The sequence below is a fragment of the Cystoisospora suis genome, assembly GCF_002600585.1.
Source record: "Cystoisospora suis strain Wien I chromosome Unknown contig_1253, whole genome shotgun sequence".
Taxonomy (NCBI): domain Eukaryota; phylum Apicomplexa; class Conoidasida; order Eucoccidiorida; family Sarcocystidae; genus Cystoisospora; species Cystoisospora suis.
This window is the reverse complement of record NW_027154053.1, coordinates 29,002-44,727: the sequence shown is the minus strand read 5'-3', so window position 1 is coordinate 44,727 and position 15,726 is coordinate 29,002. Positions and strand designations below refer to the sequence as shown.

At 50.3% G+C, this 15,726-nt stretch overlaps 2 protein-coding genes across 2 annotated transcripts in view; one reads left to right on the top strand and one right to left on the bottom strand.

Moving 5' to 3' along the window:
- Positions 1 to 1,141: 1,141 nt before the first annotated feature.
- On the top strand, positions 1,142 to 9,729 carry CSUI_002975 (uncharacterized protein). The gene is made up of 7 exons (XM_068063173.1): positions 1,142 to 2,731; positions 3,402 to 3,465; positions 4,090 to 4,175; positions 4,496 to 4,565; positions 4,861 to 4,960; positions 5,421 to 5,981; positions 6,522 to 9,729. Exons 1-7 carry the CDS (start codon positions 2,280 to 2,282, stop codon positions 8,294 to 8,296), a joined length of 3,108 nt encoding a protein of 1,035 aa, XP_067924854.1. The 5' UTR covers positions 1,142 to 2,279; the 3' UTR covers positions 8,297 to 9,729.
- Positions 9,730 to 11,735: 2,006 nt separating this feature from the next.
- The window catches only part of CSUI_002974 (josephin protein), a 4,768-nt gene continuing 777 nt past the window's right edge, over positions 11,736 to 15,726 (bottom strand). Inside the window, exons 2-7 of the mRNA XM_068063172.1 lie at positions 15,361 to 15,437; positions 14,682 to 14,871; positions 14,279 to 14,398; positions 13,565 to 13,659; positions 13,161 to 13,215; positions 11,736 to 12,377 (exon numbers count right to left, since the gene is read on the bottom strand). Coding sequence (XP_067924853.1) covers positions 12,300 to 12,377; positions 13,161 to 13,215; positions 13,565 to 13,659; positions 14,279 to 14,398; positions 14,682 to 14,871; positions 15,361 to 15,437 — 615 coding nt within the window. The 3' untranslated portion in view covers positions 11,736 to 12,299. The remainder of the gene's footprint in view (positions 12,378 to 13,160; positions 13,216 to 13,564; positions 13,660 to 14,278; positions 14,399 to 14,681; positions 14,872 to 15,360; positions 15,438 to 15,726) is intronic.

Here is a 15,726-nt window from a genome sequence, read left to right as displayed (position 1 = left end):
ATATTATAGCTGACGCCGCAATAAGACGACTCACCGCGTAGGACAGGCATAACGCAGAGACAATGCTCGCTCGAGACACTCGCTGATTTCGAGGTCGTGCTGCGGGCATAGCGTATGGAGCGGGTCACCTCGGCACTGGGTGCTTCCTGCGTGTCAACGGCTTCAAGTTACAAGCAGTGTTGAACCGGGGAAATTGAAGCCCCCTGGAGCCCTACGGGAAAAGCGGTCTAGGAGATTCATCTTAATCTTTCTTCGCTGAGCACGTGCTGCTGAGAAGCCAAAGCAGGTTGCATCTTAGCGATCTGCATGTGGTCGAACCGTCTCGAACATCTTATCGTGCGTCACTCTGCCTTCGCCGTTCACAGGATTTCTTAGTGGGATCTTCCCACATGCCCGGTCACAGGTCAGCAGCTGCGCACCTCACAACCTAATCTGATTTAACCAGACGCGTGTGGGCTCTCATTATCTGATCTCTCGTGTAGGTATCCACCGTCTGTCCCCGATTCGTTTCGCAGTGCAGTATTTGCAGGGATGGCTCAGCGCGACTGTTAGTGGGGACACATCCGGTGGAAGTTGGAGGGACTGTCAAGATCGGAGTAACTCTCTTTGCCAGTCAGTTGTTGCACTGCCTGCTGGGTCTCGTGGATGCTCGGGCTCACGTGCCGGTCTAGAGATCGACGCAACATATTTGGAAGGATTAGTCCTGGAGGGACTGTGAGAGAGGGGCTGAGTGAGTTCGATGCTGCCGCGGTTTCGTGACGGAGACCGTGGGAGTCGAAATAACGTCGAAGCAAAGTGCTGGCGCTTGTGCTCCGTTGCCCAGTGCCTACAACCTCCGAGCGACCGATCGGTCCTTTCAGAGGACCGTCGGGTTACCACGCTCGACGTGAAACTAGACATGTTCCCTTTCACGTTGACAAGGTTATGCCACCAACAGCCCGCAGGATGACAGCTGAAGGCATTCCGCGATCATAAGCGATGTTCATCCTTCTTTCCATTTCTCTCCTTGCACCAGCGTGTGAGCCTCTCTGCGTAAGGTGAGGCCTTCTGTCCTGTCCCCTACCGTAAAGAACGTTTCAGTTCAAAACATGGTGCTTCGAATTACCATGAGAGATCTCGCTCACTGCCGTCTGGACGCGGTCTGTAAAAGCCGAAAACACTCACTACCTTCCTTTGCAAGGCATCTGCCGTATGTGCCTCTTCACTTGTTTTTCGTTTCATAGTCCGAATGTTGTTGGATCCCTACGCGGGAGAATGCCGTGAGCACTTCACTTGCAGTGTCGCCGTGGCTGCGACCTTGGCTTCCGTCTGCCCCTTGCTTCTCCTGTACGCCTTATCGGTCCGGATAAGGCTTTTCTGCTGTAACTGAAAGGCGCCCTGTTTCTGAATGCTAAAATAAGCTGTCTCTCTGTGGCTTGCTGGCATCACCCTCTTCTTTCCTCTTCTCTTCCCTGTTCTCTTGCGTAAAGCCGTGCCTCTCCGGCCCGTTTCCGCGTAGTGGCAGCTTCCGGTGATAATGAACGGCAACGAACAGGTTTTACGATTTTTGTTTCCCCGGAGTGGTTTTTTTTTCGCGTTCCTGAGTCTACGTCTCCTCACTTTTCTCGGGCTTACCGAAGTATACTTAAGCATCGTCGCCGGGGACGCATGAGGCTTGCAAAGCCCCGTGGCTTGCAGGCCGGCCGCTCCTGTGCTGATTGGTTCTGTGCTCCAGGGTAGTCATCTCCCCGTTTTTATGCGACCTATCTTGCTAAGCATTTCTTTGGTTCTCTCAGATTTTTTCTTCTTCTCCCCGCGGATTTTTGCCAGGCACGGAGGTGTCGTAGCGACCCTTTCGTTCGAAGAGCGCCATCATTAGAATGGTAGCGGGCTCGTCGCGTGAGAGCAGGGCCTTACACCCGAGTCGCACCCTGAGAGGGTAGTTGTTTCTCCTCTTTGCAGAATTTGCAGGATAAAAGGAAACCTGCCCACACGGTGTCTTGGTTCTCATCCGTCGTCTCTTCTGGCCTTTTTCTGGACTGACCTTAGGAGGTGCCGGGGAGCTCTTCAGCCAGATGGTGTCTCTGCCTTTTACCGGCTGTGTGTGTCGTTTTCCTTGTTTCATTGGTCCGATTGCTTATGCCTGCTGCCGCTAATTGTTCAAGACTCTTACCGTGCGCTGGCTTTTGCTGCGGGAGCAACGGTAGAGGTTATTGGACTCTGCCGGACAATTCTGTTCACTTCACCCTCGCGTGTTTGGCCGTCATTGCGTGCTGTCCGACTCGTTGCCCTTTGCCACCATGTCTTCTTTCCAGCCGGCATCCGGGGGTGCTCCGCCACCTCAGGCTCCAATGACTAGCGCCTTTTCGCCCGCGCCGGTTAACGGGTCGATATACCCAACCAGGCTGCCTCCAGTGAATATTCGAGGACAGATAGGTCGTCCCCCTCAGGTGGTGCAGCAGGGAGCTGCTGCCGCTGTGGAGAATCGTGAAGGGAGTCTTCAACCAGGGGCGCCCGCAAACGACGCTGTCGCAGAACAGCTGAAGGCACTCCTTTTTCAAGCTCTCATTCAGCAACAGCAACAGCCGGGGACGGCGACAGGGACGAGCCTCAACGAGCAGCAGAGACAACAGACCGTGGCTGCTTTGACGGCGCTCCTTCAGATGTATGGGCCGCGGAACACAGACGGACCAGGGGCAGGACAGGAGGCGAAGAGTGTCAGTGGCAAACCTAATGAACCACAACAAGAAAAGTATGTTTCTGTGACATGCAACTGATCCCGACATTGGGGTTAGCCTGCCCCGGGCACGAGATGTCCGGTCCATCCGCAGTACAGGCCAGACTGATTCAGAAGACAGTAGATCTGACTTGCTATGCCGGGAGGAAACAGATGGTATCTCACACACTCTCACCAGGACGGATAATAATATCTTTTTTGCTGGTGATAGTGGAGCTGCGACAACCTCGCTAAAGCTGTGTCCAACGCAGAGGTGCCTTAGGAAAACGAGGGACCGCCGTTGTCACAGTTCTTGGCGGAAGGTCTCCACAGAAGTGCTCTTCGAGGTGGTTCACTTTCCTCGACTATAAGTCGTCGTCCACATGGCCGTTTGCCAGAGAGATGGTGGCGCAGTAGGGCGCGGACGCAAGTCCTCCGTCCTGCGATGGCCGGTTCGAGTTGCTCAGAGGCAATAATCAACAGAACGGCTTGTCTCTATTCTATGTTTACGAGATGCCTCAGCGCGGGGAAAGTAGTGACCAGGGATCCATAACATTTCATACACAGAGAAGGTGTTGCCGCCGTTAATCCTTTCAACCCGACGAACGGGCTGTCTACTTGTGGTGACACTCGTTGTTTGCCTCCCTCTTTCCTTTGTGGCATCCTCATCATCTTCTCCATGTGTTTCACCTGTCTTGTTTTTCAGGGAGGCCTCAAATGCTGCCATTCGAGCAAAGGGGAAAAGTGAAACAGCTTCCGCTCTTCTCAAAGTATGTCTATACTCTCGTGCCAGAGTCAGGAACAGATGCTAAACACAAGGCCCGACATCTCGTGTGTGCAGGTTTGCCTGAACCTACTTTTATTGAAATGGCTGATTCTTCGTAGCATCACCTCGCGGGGGAGGGCGAGATTTTGCATGGTACGGCTTTACTCTGGATCCGACGGGCAGGGTGAGCTAAGCGTTCACAGCTTTCATAGTAGCAAGGAAGTGGTAGTACGGCTCGTAGTGGGCCTGTTCATGCACTTGCTTTTGATCCATCCCGGCATCCATACTCTTTCATTCAGCCACAAAAAGCTTGCAGTATGTGTGGAACAGAGGGAGCTGATGAACGTCCAAGCTTCTCTTGTGCCTGATGAGTGAGCGTGGCTGTTCGTTGCCTGCCTGGTACACACAAACGGACCTTTCTTTTCGACAGCAGGCCCGCTGTGGATCTCACCTCTGTGAACGAAGGAGTTGTGTAGTTAGTTAGTCTTGCCCCTCGTAGAATCGGACTTCTTCAAGCCATTCAGGTGATGGCTACAGTTGACTTAATCTTCATTCCAGTGAGGTGGAGTGAAACCCCCATAGTAGCCCACATGCAAGATACACTATTGTCTTGTGACTGGCTTCTCAGGAATACAGAGAGAACTTTCGACAAATGGAGGAGGCGTATCAGGCGTTGCAGGTGGAGCGATCCTCGTTGAAAAAACGTCATGACGAGTAAGTGTTATCTCTGTTTCACCGCATCTCTAACCGCCTTCGCAGATTTTCTTCCGGTGAAAGACCAGGCGGTTTGGTGTCTTAATTGGAAAGGAGTCTCAGTTCTTTGTTCTGCTGAAGCTGAGAAACTTTTCCTAGTGAAGCCCACCTGATCTTGTCAGCGACTGAGTCCCTCTTTCTGATGTCTAGTCCCGAGCACGAATAAACAAAGAAACTCTCGTTTTCATCTGCCTCTTGTGGACGGGTCAACATATCAAGGGCATTATTGTGTTCGGTATTTCCTCTTGTTGCCGGGGTTCGTGTGTACATCTCGTTTACAGGTTGCTGAACGAGCATGAGAAGTTAAACATCAGCCTCCAGAAGGTCTTGAATGAGATTGCCGAGCTCAAGGTATGTTTCATACCAGAGGGTCGCTTTTTTTTACTCCCCATGACCACGTCCTCTCGTTTCTTTGTATCGATACACTTGCTCATCTGTTCTCTCTCAGGTGCTCCGTCTGGTTTCGTATAAAGCCCTGATGTTAGCTGAGCCTCTCCATGCAGTAGGCGGTTGTTTTTTAGTGTGCTCCTCAGTTACAACATATCTTTCCTGTTTGTATGGTGCAGCGGTATATACTTTTTCTTTCAAAGAGTCCGATATTTTACCGTTCGTGTCGCGGTTCTGTTGTCGACCTCTCTCGTGACAGGCGAAGGAGCAGGCGGAAGCTGACGCAAACGTGATGGTGGTTCAATTCATTGTCAACGCGCTACGCCTTTTTCTTGATGCCGCTCTCAGCAAGCAGAAGGGTACGCGAGCCAATGACTTTGGAGTTCAGTCCAGCCAGTGAATGCGATTCGCTTCTCAATATTTGTTTCGCTTCCAGCAGGGGAGTCAATATGTGTTCCGCTGCTCTCAGGGTCCGAGGACAACGCCGTTAAGCAGTTTAGTTGGTGTGTGTACCGTTATAGTACGGTTTTGAGAAAGACAACCGTAGTTGGGAAACTGCATCAGTTAGCAGTCTGTCAGGATTGTCGCTGCTCGCCCGCGTACTTGGGCGTAGGTCATAAGGCTTTCAAGTCTCCATTCAGCGCGACGGCAGAAACAGACACACCAGCTTCCCACGTTCTGTATGTGTGTGCTGAGGTATGATGAACACTGAGAAGATGCAGTCCGCACATCGCAATTTGAGCGTGGTCGTCAGTCTTGCCCGTCTTATCACCGGTGGTCTGGCTATGACATCTGTCTTCCCTCTTCGTTTGCTCGTAGTGGAGGACGTTCTTCCGTCTCTTCGGCATGAACTCGAAAAACTGCGCCTGCCTGCACATGACCCACGCCTTCTCAACTGTTACAACCGACTACGTCAGCTTGCCGGTCAAGAACCTGTTATGAAGTTCGGCTCTAGGGGTTCCGATACGGCGGGAGGACCAGTCTCTCAGAAGTCACGTGGAAACATCGCAGAGGGTTCAAGTGACAGCAAGAATGACGGAACTGTGCCGGTATCAAATGGGACCTTTCCAGCAAGAATTTCTTTGTCCATAGAAGCTATTCGACGTGATGATCCTGGTGGTATAGACGGCGAGAAGGCTAACGCTGTTCAGCAGGGTATGACGCTAGGAGCGGCGGGTGTGTCGGGTGGCAGAGCTCGTCGGCAGTCGGAGCTTCCAGGAAGCACAGCTGCTGATAAACGGCTTGAGGAAGACTCTCAGCTGCAGAGGCGAGCAGGAAGTGACGGCCTGTTGGATGTACCGGGCACGGGTCATGAGTTTCAGGGTGTCCCGGCCCTTGGAGATAACGCAAGGAGACATAGCGCGACAGCTGTAGGAGATGGTGAGTTGCAATGATTTCTCTCCTCGTCCGTGTAAAGACTTTTTTCAAGCACACGAGGAGAGCGTGGTCAGCATGCCCTATGTGCTCGATCTGCCCGAATTCGGCGAGACATTTTTGTAGTCGTCTTCTTGAATATGGACTCCCGAGGTCGAAAGGCTCTGAGTCAACGTGACAGTGGTGGCCCAAACCGTGGTTTAAGTTTCCTCTCCAGAATTGCTCGCAGGCAAGAGTACAAATTGCCGGGATGTGCAGCCAACGGGGGGGGGTCACAGTGCTTTTTCTGAGCGTCTGGCATTCGTCAACAAAACGTTGAAGGTCAACGTGCATATAGGTTAAGTGCAACTTGGTTTGGGCTTACGCACTCCATCTATATAATACATACAATGTCTCCTTACGCTGTCATGACCATATTAGTTCTGTCCTACGGAGGCTCTGTCCCAGTGTGGAGCGTTGCGCGTTCTCTTTGGCCGGATGTCTCCTGCCAGCTGTTGTATTCCTTTCGCTTGGTATCTGTTTCGGTTGTTTGTCGTTGCCTGTTAGGCTCTATTTCACTTGCCGCCCAATTCGCGATTGCAGCGATGGCCCCGGCGCCTAGAGAAGAGCACACACCGGTGTTACTTCCAGAGAAAACCATTTTACAGAAGGCTAGCGAGAACGAAGAAGCCGCGTCGGGTGTATCTACCACCTTTCTGGCGGCCCAGACTGCAGCCGCGCCAGATGGGAGTGGTATGCTTCAAGGTGGGGTTAGCACATCCTTTCAGAGGGAACTCCAGCAACAACTGCAGTTGCTTCTACAGCAAACCCAGGTGGTGCCTTACCGGTCGCGCACGGACAGCGCCGACATGCTCAATGGCAAAAGACCGGATAATCTCTCGTCATCGTTGGGCCTAGATCGGCATGCTCTGAGTTGCTCTAGCGACTGGACTGGGAGCGATGCGGCGTCCGTCGCCGCGGAGCTCCTACGTCGAGCAAGCTCAGTTTCCATGTCTACAAGTGACGTTAGACGCCTACTTGAGGCGGTCGTACCAGCTGAAAGGCAACACCACCCGACTCTACATCTCTCCAGCTCAGCCTCCATGTGCGTGCCCCCCACACCGCAACGTACGAGAATTGGAGTTGAGAGCCCAGACAAGACATCAATGCAAGGCCGGTGGTCTTTGGACGAAACCGCAGGTCACCGGTCTGCACTAATCAGGGATGTTTGTCGGAGCGGAAGTTATCAAATGGAGGAAGGGGTGATGGCTCCTCAACCGTCGCGAGCAGGGCCTCGTGGCGCAGAAGATACAGGCTTTGGAGCTTACTCGACAGAAGGTGGTGTCGATCTTATGGCCGTGTATCGTGCAGTTTTAGATATCGAGCGCAAGCAGCGAGACGAGGACGCCGGAGCACAGGCTCGAGCTAATGGAGACGTCGGAGAGAAGAAAGGGACATCCGTAGGTACTGCATGCGGAGGTGCAATCAATCCGGGAGGAAGTCGAGTCGGGGGAACGGGTACAGGCGTAGGAGGTCCTCAGCCTTTGACGCCTGATCAACTGCAACAAATCGCAACCGTACTGCAACAGCAGCTAGCTTCTGTCCGGCCTGCTGGTGCACAGAATCAAGATCAGTGGGGCCAGGAAAATCTAGTAGAAACGATCCTTACCAGTCTTGCCGGGAATACGGCAGGATCACCTCCTCCAGGGTCGTTGCCTGGAGGGGCCGGTGGTTCCCCCGGCGGTCAGGCGTCTCCAGCAAGAGGGACGGCTGTGCAGAACTCAACTCTTCCAGGAAGCGGATTCCCTGAGGGAGCAAATAAAGGACAGGTCCGCCCAGGTGGTGTAAATGCACCGACGTCAAGCAAGGGGGGAGATGCGGCGTCAAACTCCCGCATGTCCGGGGCGGGAGTTCCCCTGTATGGTTCGTCGTCAGGTGGGGGAGGAGGTGCAGGACCATTCCCCCTCATCACGGTGCCCGCAGGAACTCAGCCATTTCTCTGTAGCGCCCCACCCCCGGCTCCGTGGGTCTTTGGTCCGGGCACTGTCCCCCCTCACGGGAGCACGCCGCTCGCAGGCAGTTTCCCTCCTCTCGGGCAGGCCAACAGTCCGTCGGCAACTCGGGACCATCAGGCTTCAGCAAATGACCACAGAGATTTTGAAGGAGCAAGCGTAGTCGAGGGGGATAGAGGAAGGTCACCGGTCAGTCCACCGAACGAAACCTCACACACTACTGATGGCGGCGCTGGTACGGCTACTGGTGAAAGGGCTGTTGGTAGCCCAACGAAAGAAAGGCCTTCATCGTGGTGCTGCGGACCGGTTCCCAACAGGCCTCCGCAATAGCCGTTCAAACAGAACTGATGTATGCCCGGAAATGGATATACGTCTGTGATATACGTCTGTGTCCTTATCAGAGGAACGGGTGCAGCAAGGTCTAGGGCATTTACATCGCTAGAAGAGAAAAGGCACAGAAGACAGAAGATGTAGTCGCATCTCCCATGTTCCACACCGTCAGTCGTGCTGCTTGGAGTTACTTCGCAGAACAGGTGGATGTGGTGTCTAAAAGTAATAGCGGGGGGCAGTTCCGTGACGTTTCATGCGTGGTTCTTCGTGTTGCAAACAAGTCCCTGTTGTTGCTGTCAGTCGTCTTTTTTCCTTTTGAGGTTTCTGACTACTCCGGCTTTGAATGGCACCGCACATGCATGCATTGCTGTGTTAGTCAAAGATTTTTGCTTCTGACTGAAGGACTGCGCTGGAATGGGTCAGGCAGTTTTTGTCGGAAAGGCACTGATCCAGGAAATGTGGTGTAGTTACACTGTATGGTTTTCAGTGTCTGTCACTTGAGTCCGCTCTTCTGAGTGAAGCAGCCCTGTCTAGTCTTAGTGCGGTCTCTCGTGGACACTGCCTTGCAGCAGAGGATTTCGCCATCTACTTCTGCTTCTATAGTTCTGGGTGGTAGACAGGTGTTTTATGTGAAGTGCTCTCCATTAGTGTGAAAATGTTTAGTGTGGGTAGGGAGGCTGTTCCGACGTTCGAGAGGGCCCGCAGCCAACGACCTGACAGATTCTTCTCAGGTCGATGCAGGCGGCAGCATATCTAGCATCAGGAACCGGTAGGGAAAGACGAGTGCGAGAGTGGACACATGTAGCAAGCCGGCGTCTTTCGGGAAGTTCTTTCGGTTCAGGGCTACAGGGTGGTGGTTTTCGGTGATTCAAGACATGAACATGCATTCAATAGTTCCAGAAAAAGAAAAGCTGCTAAGCTCAGTCCCCTTTTCCCGGGAACGGGTGGACAACGACAAAGTCAGGCGAATTGTTGGTCGTGCAGCGAAGAATAGGTGGCAATAAAAAGCAAGTCAAAAGAGGCGTCCAGTGCAGTGCTGGCGGTGCTATCGCGGTCTCCAGAGACGCCAATTAGTGATCGTGCGCCTACGTTGCGCTGTGTCCTGCCGCCATGACTGTAAACGCCCAGAAATTCGAGCAAGCGACTGTATGTATGTGTGCTCCGGTATTTAAAGTGTCAGACCCGCGAAAGGAGGAGCGACTTCATGGTGGTCATGACTAACATTTTCTTCTGTTTGGAACATGCCGCTGGCGACCTCAGTGGTCTGTTCGGCGGTCAGAGCTTGACTGTGACAGGGCGGCAGGAATACTAGCAGCAGATGTGCGCGCGTGCACCTTTTGTATTTTCGTTATCACGCCGAAAAACTTTGTGGATCTAATGACAGAAGGTGTGACTTGGGCTAGATACATTGCTTGAAGAGGCTTCTTGGCACACCCGGTTGTCGTTACATACCAAGGTGACGAATGTTAACGGCTTCGGGCCAATCAGTCGGTCACCGAGACAAACGGTCCCGAGTTGGGGCCTGTGTAGATGCAACAGAGTCCGGCAGTAGAGACGAGCACTTGGAATGACGCTAGCTACCGTATGGGCACATGTTACGACTGCTGGCGTTGCACGGTGATGCGGTAGAGCCGTTTTGCTCCCAGCCTCTGATAGGAACGCTGGATAAATGACGCAGCGGAGGTAGGAATAAAGACGGTTTCCACGCCGTTCCTCTGTATCGGTTAGTTGCTCGTGAAATGTAGAGAAGCCACACAGCAGACTGCTGAGTTCTCCGCGAGCTGCGACACCAGCCGTGCCACTGACAGGGCAGTCGTCCGGTGTAGAGATTTTCCGTTGCACAGAGTAGCTGACGACTCAAAATCCCCAGAGGCTCGAGCTGGCTGGTGGTGCTGCTCAAGCAGTGTAGGGAAAGTCTTCTCAGGGACAAGCACTCACTCATTTCCGCTGATGCATTATCAGTCCTTGCCAGCCAAGGGTCTCTGCAACCTCCTGTCGCCCCCCCCAGAGTTCTTGCGATCAGCTGTTAGTCACATGTAACCAAACACAACTATGTGTTGTCTGCTACTCCACCAAAGAAGTGGAGAGCTAAATGAGTGCGAAAGCCATACTACTCCGGACTCGACAAGCGCAGCCACCGTCTGACTTCTGTCAGTGCGCCCTGTGCGGACGGTCTCCTTGTGTTCAACTAATGTCACTGCGGATTGGGTGAGCTATACCTACTCCGTACAGAGAAGAAAGCAAGCAAGCGGTGCCGAACTACAGTTTTGAACTGATAAGGTTGAAAGGCTCAACGACATGAGTCGCATGCATGCTTCTTGTTCTTATGTACAAGACCCCGCCCTGCTTTTTCTTTTGACTAGACAAACGGCGAACCCTAAGCTCATGTGTTAGTTTCTTTTGAAACAGCGGACGCAAGAAAGCTTCGCTGCGACAACCTTACACCAGGATCTGTCTCGTAATTTTGCCTCCTCTCAGAGAACCAAGTGTCTGTCTGTCCGCACCAGAAGAGAGACTCGTGAGTCCGATCAGGAATGACGACGACGATGCCTTTTCGGGATGGATTCATCTGTTTAAAAACTCCCATGCTTGACACATTAGAAGGGTTGTTCCAGAGCATTCATCCGTTCACTCATTCATTCATTGGTCTACGTACAAGTAATCACAAGTGCAAGATAGGGCGATAGAGCGAACACACCCACCATCATACATACACAAAAGGTCCATAGCTGAGCACACATCACGAGATCGTAGTCGTCACTGGNNCCTAGTGCTGCAGTTAGTACTAATACTGAGCCGCGGTCTCGCGCTTGCTGCCGCTTGTCATTCCACTCCGACCAAGCCACGGACATGAGAGCACACACTGTCGGCTTTCGAAATCAGCCACAGAGGGGAAAAAAAAGCCTAGATCCATTGGTTGATTGAGGACTGATAAATGAGTGAAGACATTTATTCCCCAGTCCTCTACTGGCACACTTCTACTGGGTCAAAACTTTCTTCCCTCTCCAGTTAAGAATCAGTCACGTCGTTTTGCTTGGGGCGGAGAATCCTATGAACGCTCTTGATATCTTCTCATGTTCAAGGCTTGATGAAGTCTTCTTCTAATGTCCCGCCCTTCCCCCGCCCCCCTCTTCAAGTTCAGGTGACTTTCTTCACTCCTCCGCTCAGCTTTTAGTACACATCCACACCAACATCTTTCATGATACACAAATTCTTGAGTCTCTTGCTTCATTTACAATGATTGAAAAAGAAGCACCGAGTCACTAGACAAGTTTCTATCGGCGAAGATGCGAGAGACGATGGAGGAGACACGATCCCGAAGGAGCGAGAAGGGAGAAGGGGAGGGTCAGAAAGGTTGGTTGCATGAGAATCAATCTGCCACCTATCATCTTCTCTAGCTACACGACTATCACCTGCTGACGTAGAAACATTGTAATTGAACCAAATATGCGATCTTCTTCGAAACACAAAGACCTTGTTTTCAAGTGAGATGATAGAGTCACGCGATCTAGCGACTGCCACCTCTCTATCCCCCTCCCCCCTTCTGGCAGTGAGCCTTATGATGTATCTTCTTCATTCACAAGAGGCGAGTACAAAGACGAGAACTCTTCTCTTCCTCATCATCCCTGTCTTTTCTCTTCTCCACTAGAAAACTTACGAAGCCCCTTATATCCTGTGCAAATTTTATCGGTCATACACCAACATGTATATACACGTGATGGATGCCAAAGCAAGGAAGAAGAGAAGCAAGCGATTCCCCTCAGATAAACACCTCTATCAGATCTGCATGATTGCTTCCTCCCTTTCTTTCATCCGCTTTCTTGTTTAAGCTGGACTGGCATTCGTTGCTTTCATCGGAGTTCACACAGGATCTTAGGGGACTTCATAGACTGATAAGGCATCATACACAAGTCGGCGAGATGAGAAGGCTCTATAGAAATAGACGAGAAGCTCCGAGATGAAAAAGAAAGCTCTATAGAGAATGGATGAGAAGGTTGCCCCTTTACATCTGAGTCATCATGAGCTGTTCTCGCCGTTGAAAGCCAAGCTCCTGAAGATCACATCCTTTGATTGAAATACCCTATGATACAGAGAAGAAGAAGAAGAAATAGCAAAGATGCACAATCTCGCCGTCGTCCTCTCTCTAGTCCTAGTATTACTCGCTTGCTTCCGCGCATTACTAGATGACAGGCTACAGTCAACTCTACTCTCCCTAATTCACGACTATACGTCTATACTGACTTGCTTGCTTGGTGTGCATTCACAACATATACAGGATGCACCCCTGTCCCACTCGAAACACTACAGACAAAAACCTGTATCATTATCTCAGCTTAGCGTATATGTATGTATGTGATTGTCTTGCTAACTTCATCTCGAGCCCTCGCTGTGTATCCTAATCTCCCCCTCCCCGTCTCCTTACATGCTCTATGTATGGACGACTCTCCCCCTCTCTCTGAAATTAGAAAGATACGTGTACAGATATCTATATACATATATATATATATATATGAGTATCAACATACGAAAGTAGTCTTTATTTGAAGTGCCCGTGTATACATCATACACCTGGACTGTTCCCCCATGTACACACATACATGTCTCCAGAAGGCGAGAGAGACTGAGTTCGTTTCTGCACGTCAAACAAAGCAAATTAGAGAGAAGGAGAAAGAATTACCCAAGGATACGAACAACCGTAACAGAGTCTGCTAACTCAGTCCGTCATCATCGTCTTAACCTCACGGGGGGAAGGGACGGAGACAGAATCTAAGAGAAGTATTTATTCACATCGCACACAAAGGAGAAGTGCATGAAGAGTGTGAAACACTTGCTACGGCGGCGATGGTAATACAGGATGACATACCTCTGTATCTCCTTCACAGAGAGATATATGACCGCTTAGTTTGCAGAACTTTCTCCTGAAGGAAGGAAGGAAGAAGGGCAATAGGAGAATGTTCATCGCAACACATTCAACACCTTAGAAAGGAAACGTTTCTTGCCCCTGAGAAGTCGTCTTCTTCACTTCACATCCATTCAAGTGTCCTGTATGTTCACCCTAGCTGCTACGTCTTCAGGCAACTCTTAGACGACATGGACGAAGTAGCGACCTCAGCCCTTCCCGTCTTCTTAGGTACCTCACTCTCAGAGAAACTGTAGAAGAAGCTGTGAAGGAGGTAGTGATAAGGCACAAGATATAGATAGATAGATAGACCGTAGTCACATGTAGAATATAATGTATAGACAGGGTGAAGAACTTTGATGACTTACTTCGGAACTGTTTGAACGAGGACGCATGATGAGCCGGCAAAGCTAGGAACGGGTAATTGCTGTGATGCTTCATATTCCGCCCACTGGAAGACTTGCTACAGTAAAAGAAAGAAAGAAGAAATACATCGGTGCTAGAGCAAAAAGCCTTCACCACAGTAGCACGAAGAAGTGAATTCTTAGTGCCGTTCGGTTCTTAACAACCGACGATCTCTACCATACATATATAGATTCACTCATACATACATACATGCATTTTATACATACATACATGTACCCACGCTGCCCTACTCTATATCCTTGTGTCTTCTTTTTGAGCTGTCATTTCCATCCTTGAGCTCTTCTCGTAGTCTCTACATACACATATAAGAGCAGAGTTCCTACTTAGGCTTTAGTTTAGCCTTCTTTACCGCAGAGACTAACGAGAGAGAGAAAGTTTATCCTGGGAGATAAGAAAGAAAGTGTCAAACAGAAATAGATACACGAGCATACACAAGATGTCTTTCTACAGTCTACATGACAGTAGCCTTCAAGTGGGAAGCGGAATCACGAGAGAAACAAGCGGAAGATATAGACATACATCTTTCTCAACTGTCTTCTCTTTCTCTCACTTTGTTTCTACAAAGATAGAAAAAGTCTCTCATAGAAAAGGAGGCCGTAAAGTTGCTTTTCCAATCCATCACACACAGAGAGTGGGCGAGTGGGCCGTCTCTGTACCTCCATTGTGTCAGCCTTTCGGAATCGCCTTGTGACTTTCTCTCCGTTACGCAGTCGGACAACTACAGTGCAAATATCCTCAGCATCTGCAGGAGGTTCTTCGGGAGGTGCTTTCATTTCCTAAGAAGAGAACAGAAGACACCTGATATCACTGAAAACTTCTTCCCAAGGCGAGATGGCCTTTCTCTTCTTCTTATCATTCTGTTGCTAGTAGTATAAACTACTAAACCCTTGTTGAGAAGGAAGGGAGCACTCAGATGATCGTCTCACCACAACATCCTGTCCTGGAAGATACAGAAAAAGGTGTGCGATTTGACTATCCCCTAGTAGCCAGGCTTTCCATGAAGCTCTCATCAGACGCCTTTGCTTTTCCTTCCGCATAGGCTTCAACATTCTTTTCTACCTGTTTATAAGTCTCAAGAGAGAGACGTAGAGCTTCCCTCAGCTCAGGATCATCTTCTTCAATATCCACATCCACTCCTCCTCCTACTACGGCGCCACTTCCCGACGGGGCTTGTACACTAGATGAAGCGCCTGTCAAAGGCGTTCCACTTGAAGATGTTGAGCTGCTACAAGATGACCCATCTAACCGGCTAAAAGAGAAACAAGGAGACGAAGAAGATTCATCTTCTACACCAACCATGAAGATCCAGAAAAGAAAAGAGACTTCAAAGAATACATCATCATCATAAGCATGCCAGGGCGTATCTCTTATGTCTCGCGTCAAGATATGAAAAAGAGAGGAACTTGCATACTCATGAACTAAATCACACGCGGATACAAGAAGTTGTCGACCTACCTATGACACCTCTCTTTCTATAAAGAAACTAGCATGCAATAAGAAAGGGTCGAGCAACACGTACGGGAGAATGAGAAGTCGTGGCGAACGCATTGTGTCTGGAGAGCTAGAATGAGGTGACCTATGTACGGTATCATCTTCTCTTCCATAGAAATATAGACACCATCACACCTACAAACGAGATAGACCGGTCAATCGCCAAAATCTACTAACTATCACAGAGAGAAACCCACCTACTGTCTTGACAAGAGAAAGAAAGAAAGAATCCTGTATGAGTCCTTACTAGCCTCCATCTGTTGGCCAGGAGTGCTCATCGCGTTTTCCTCGGGGTGCGAGCGCTAAGAAGGATCGGCCTCCTTCCTTGAAAACAGAAAGAAAAGAAAGGAGAACAAGACATACATATAGATCAAATGCCACACTACCACAGTCATGAACAAGCCTTGGGGGGTGTAAGAAAGACGCCTCCTGAATGACAGAGAGAGTATAGGAAAACTCTTAGAGAGAAGGGTTTCTTCCTCTTCGTGCGTCGGTCAGAACAATAGAAAGGACGAGTAGACTATGAAAGATCCATATATAGAGATAGAAAAGGAAGAGACGGAATGTCGACGGTCCAAGCCTCATCAAACACCTTTACGCATGGACAAGATAT

Excerpts from the sequence above, each read along its gene's own strand:
- CSUI_002975 (XM_068063173.1), top strand. The coding sequence starts at position 2,280 with ATGTCTTCTTTCCAGCCGGCATCCGGGGGTGCTCCGCCACCTCAGGCT. Across the intron at positions 4,176-4,495 it reads TTGAAAAAACGTCATGACGA|GTTGCTGAACGAGCATGAGA; the intron begins GTAAGTGTTATC and ends TCTCGTTTACAG. Across the intron at positions 5,982-6,521 it reads CGCGACAGCTGTAGGAGATG|GCTCTATTTCACTTGCCGCC; the intron begins GTGAGTTGCAAT and ends GTTGCCTGTTAG.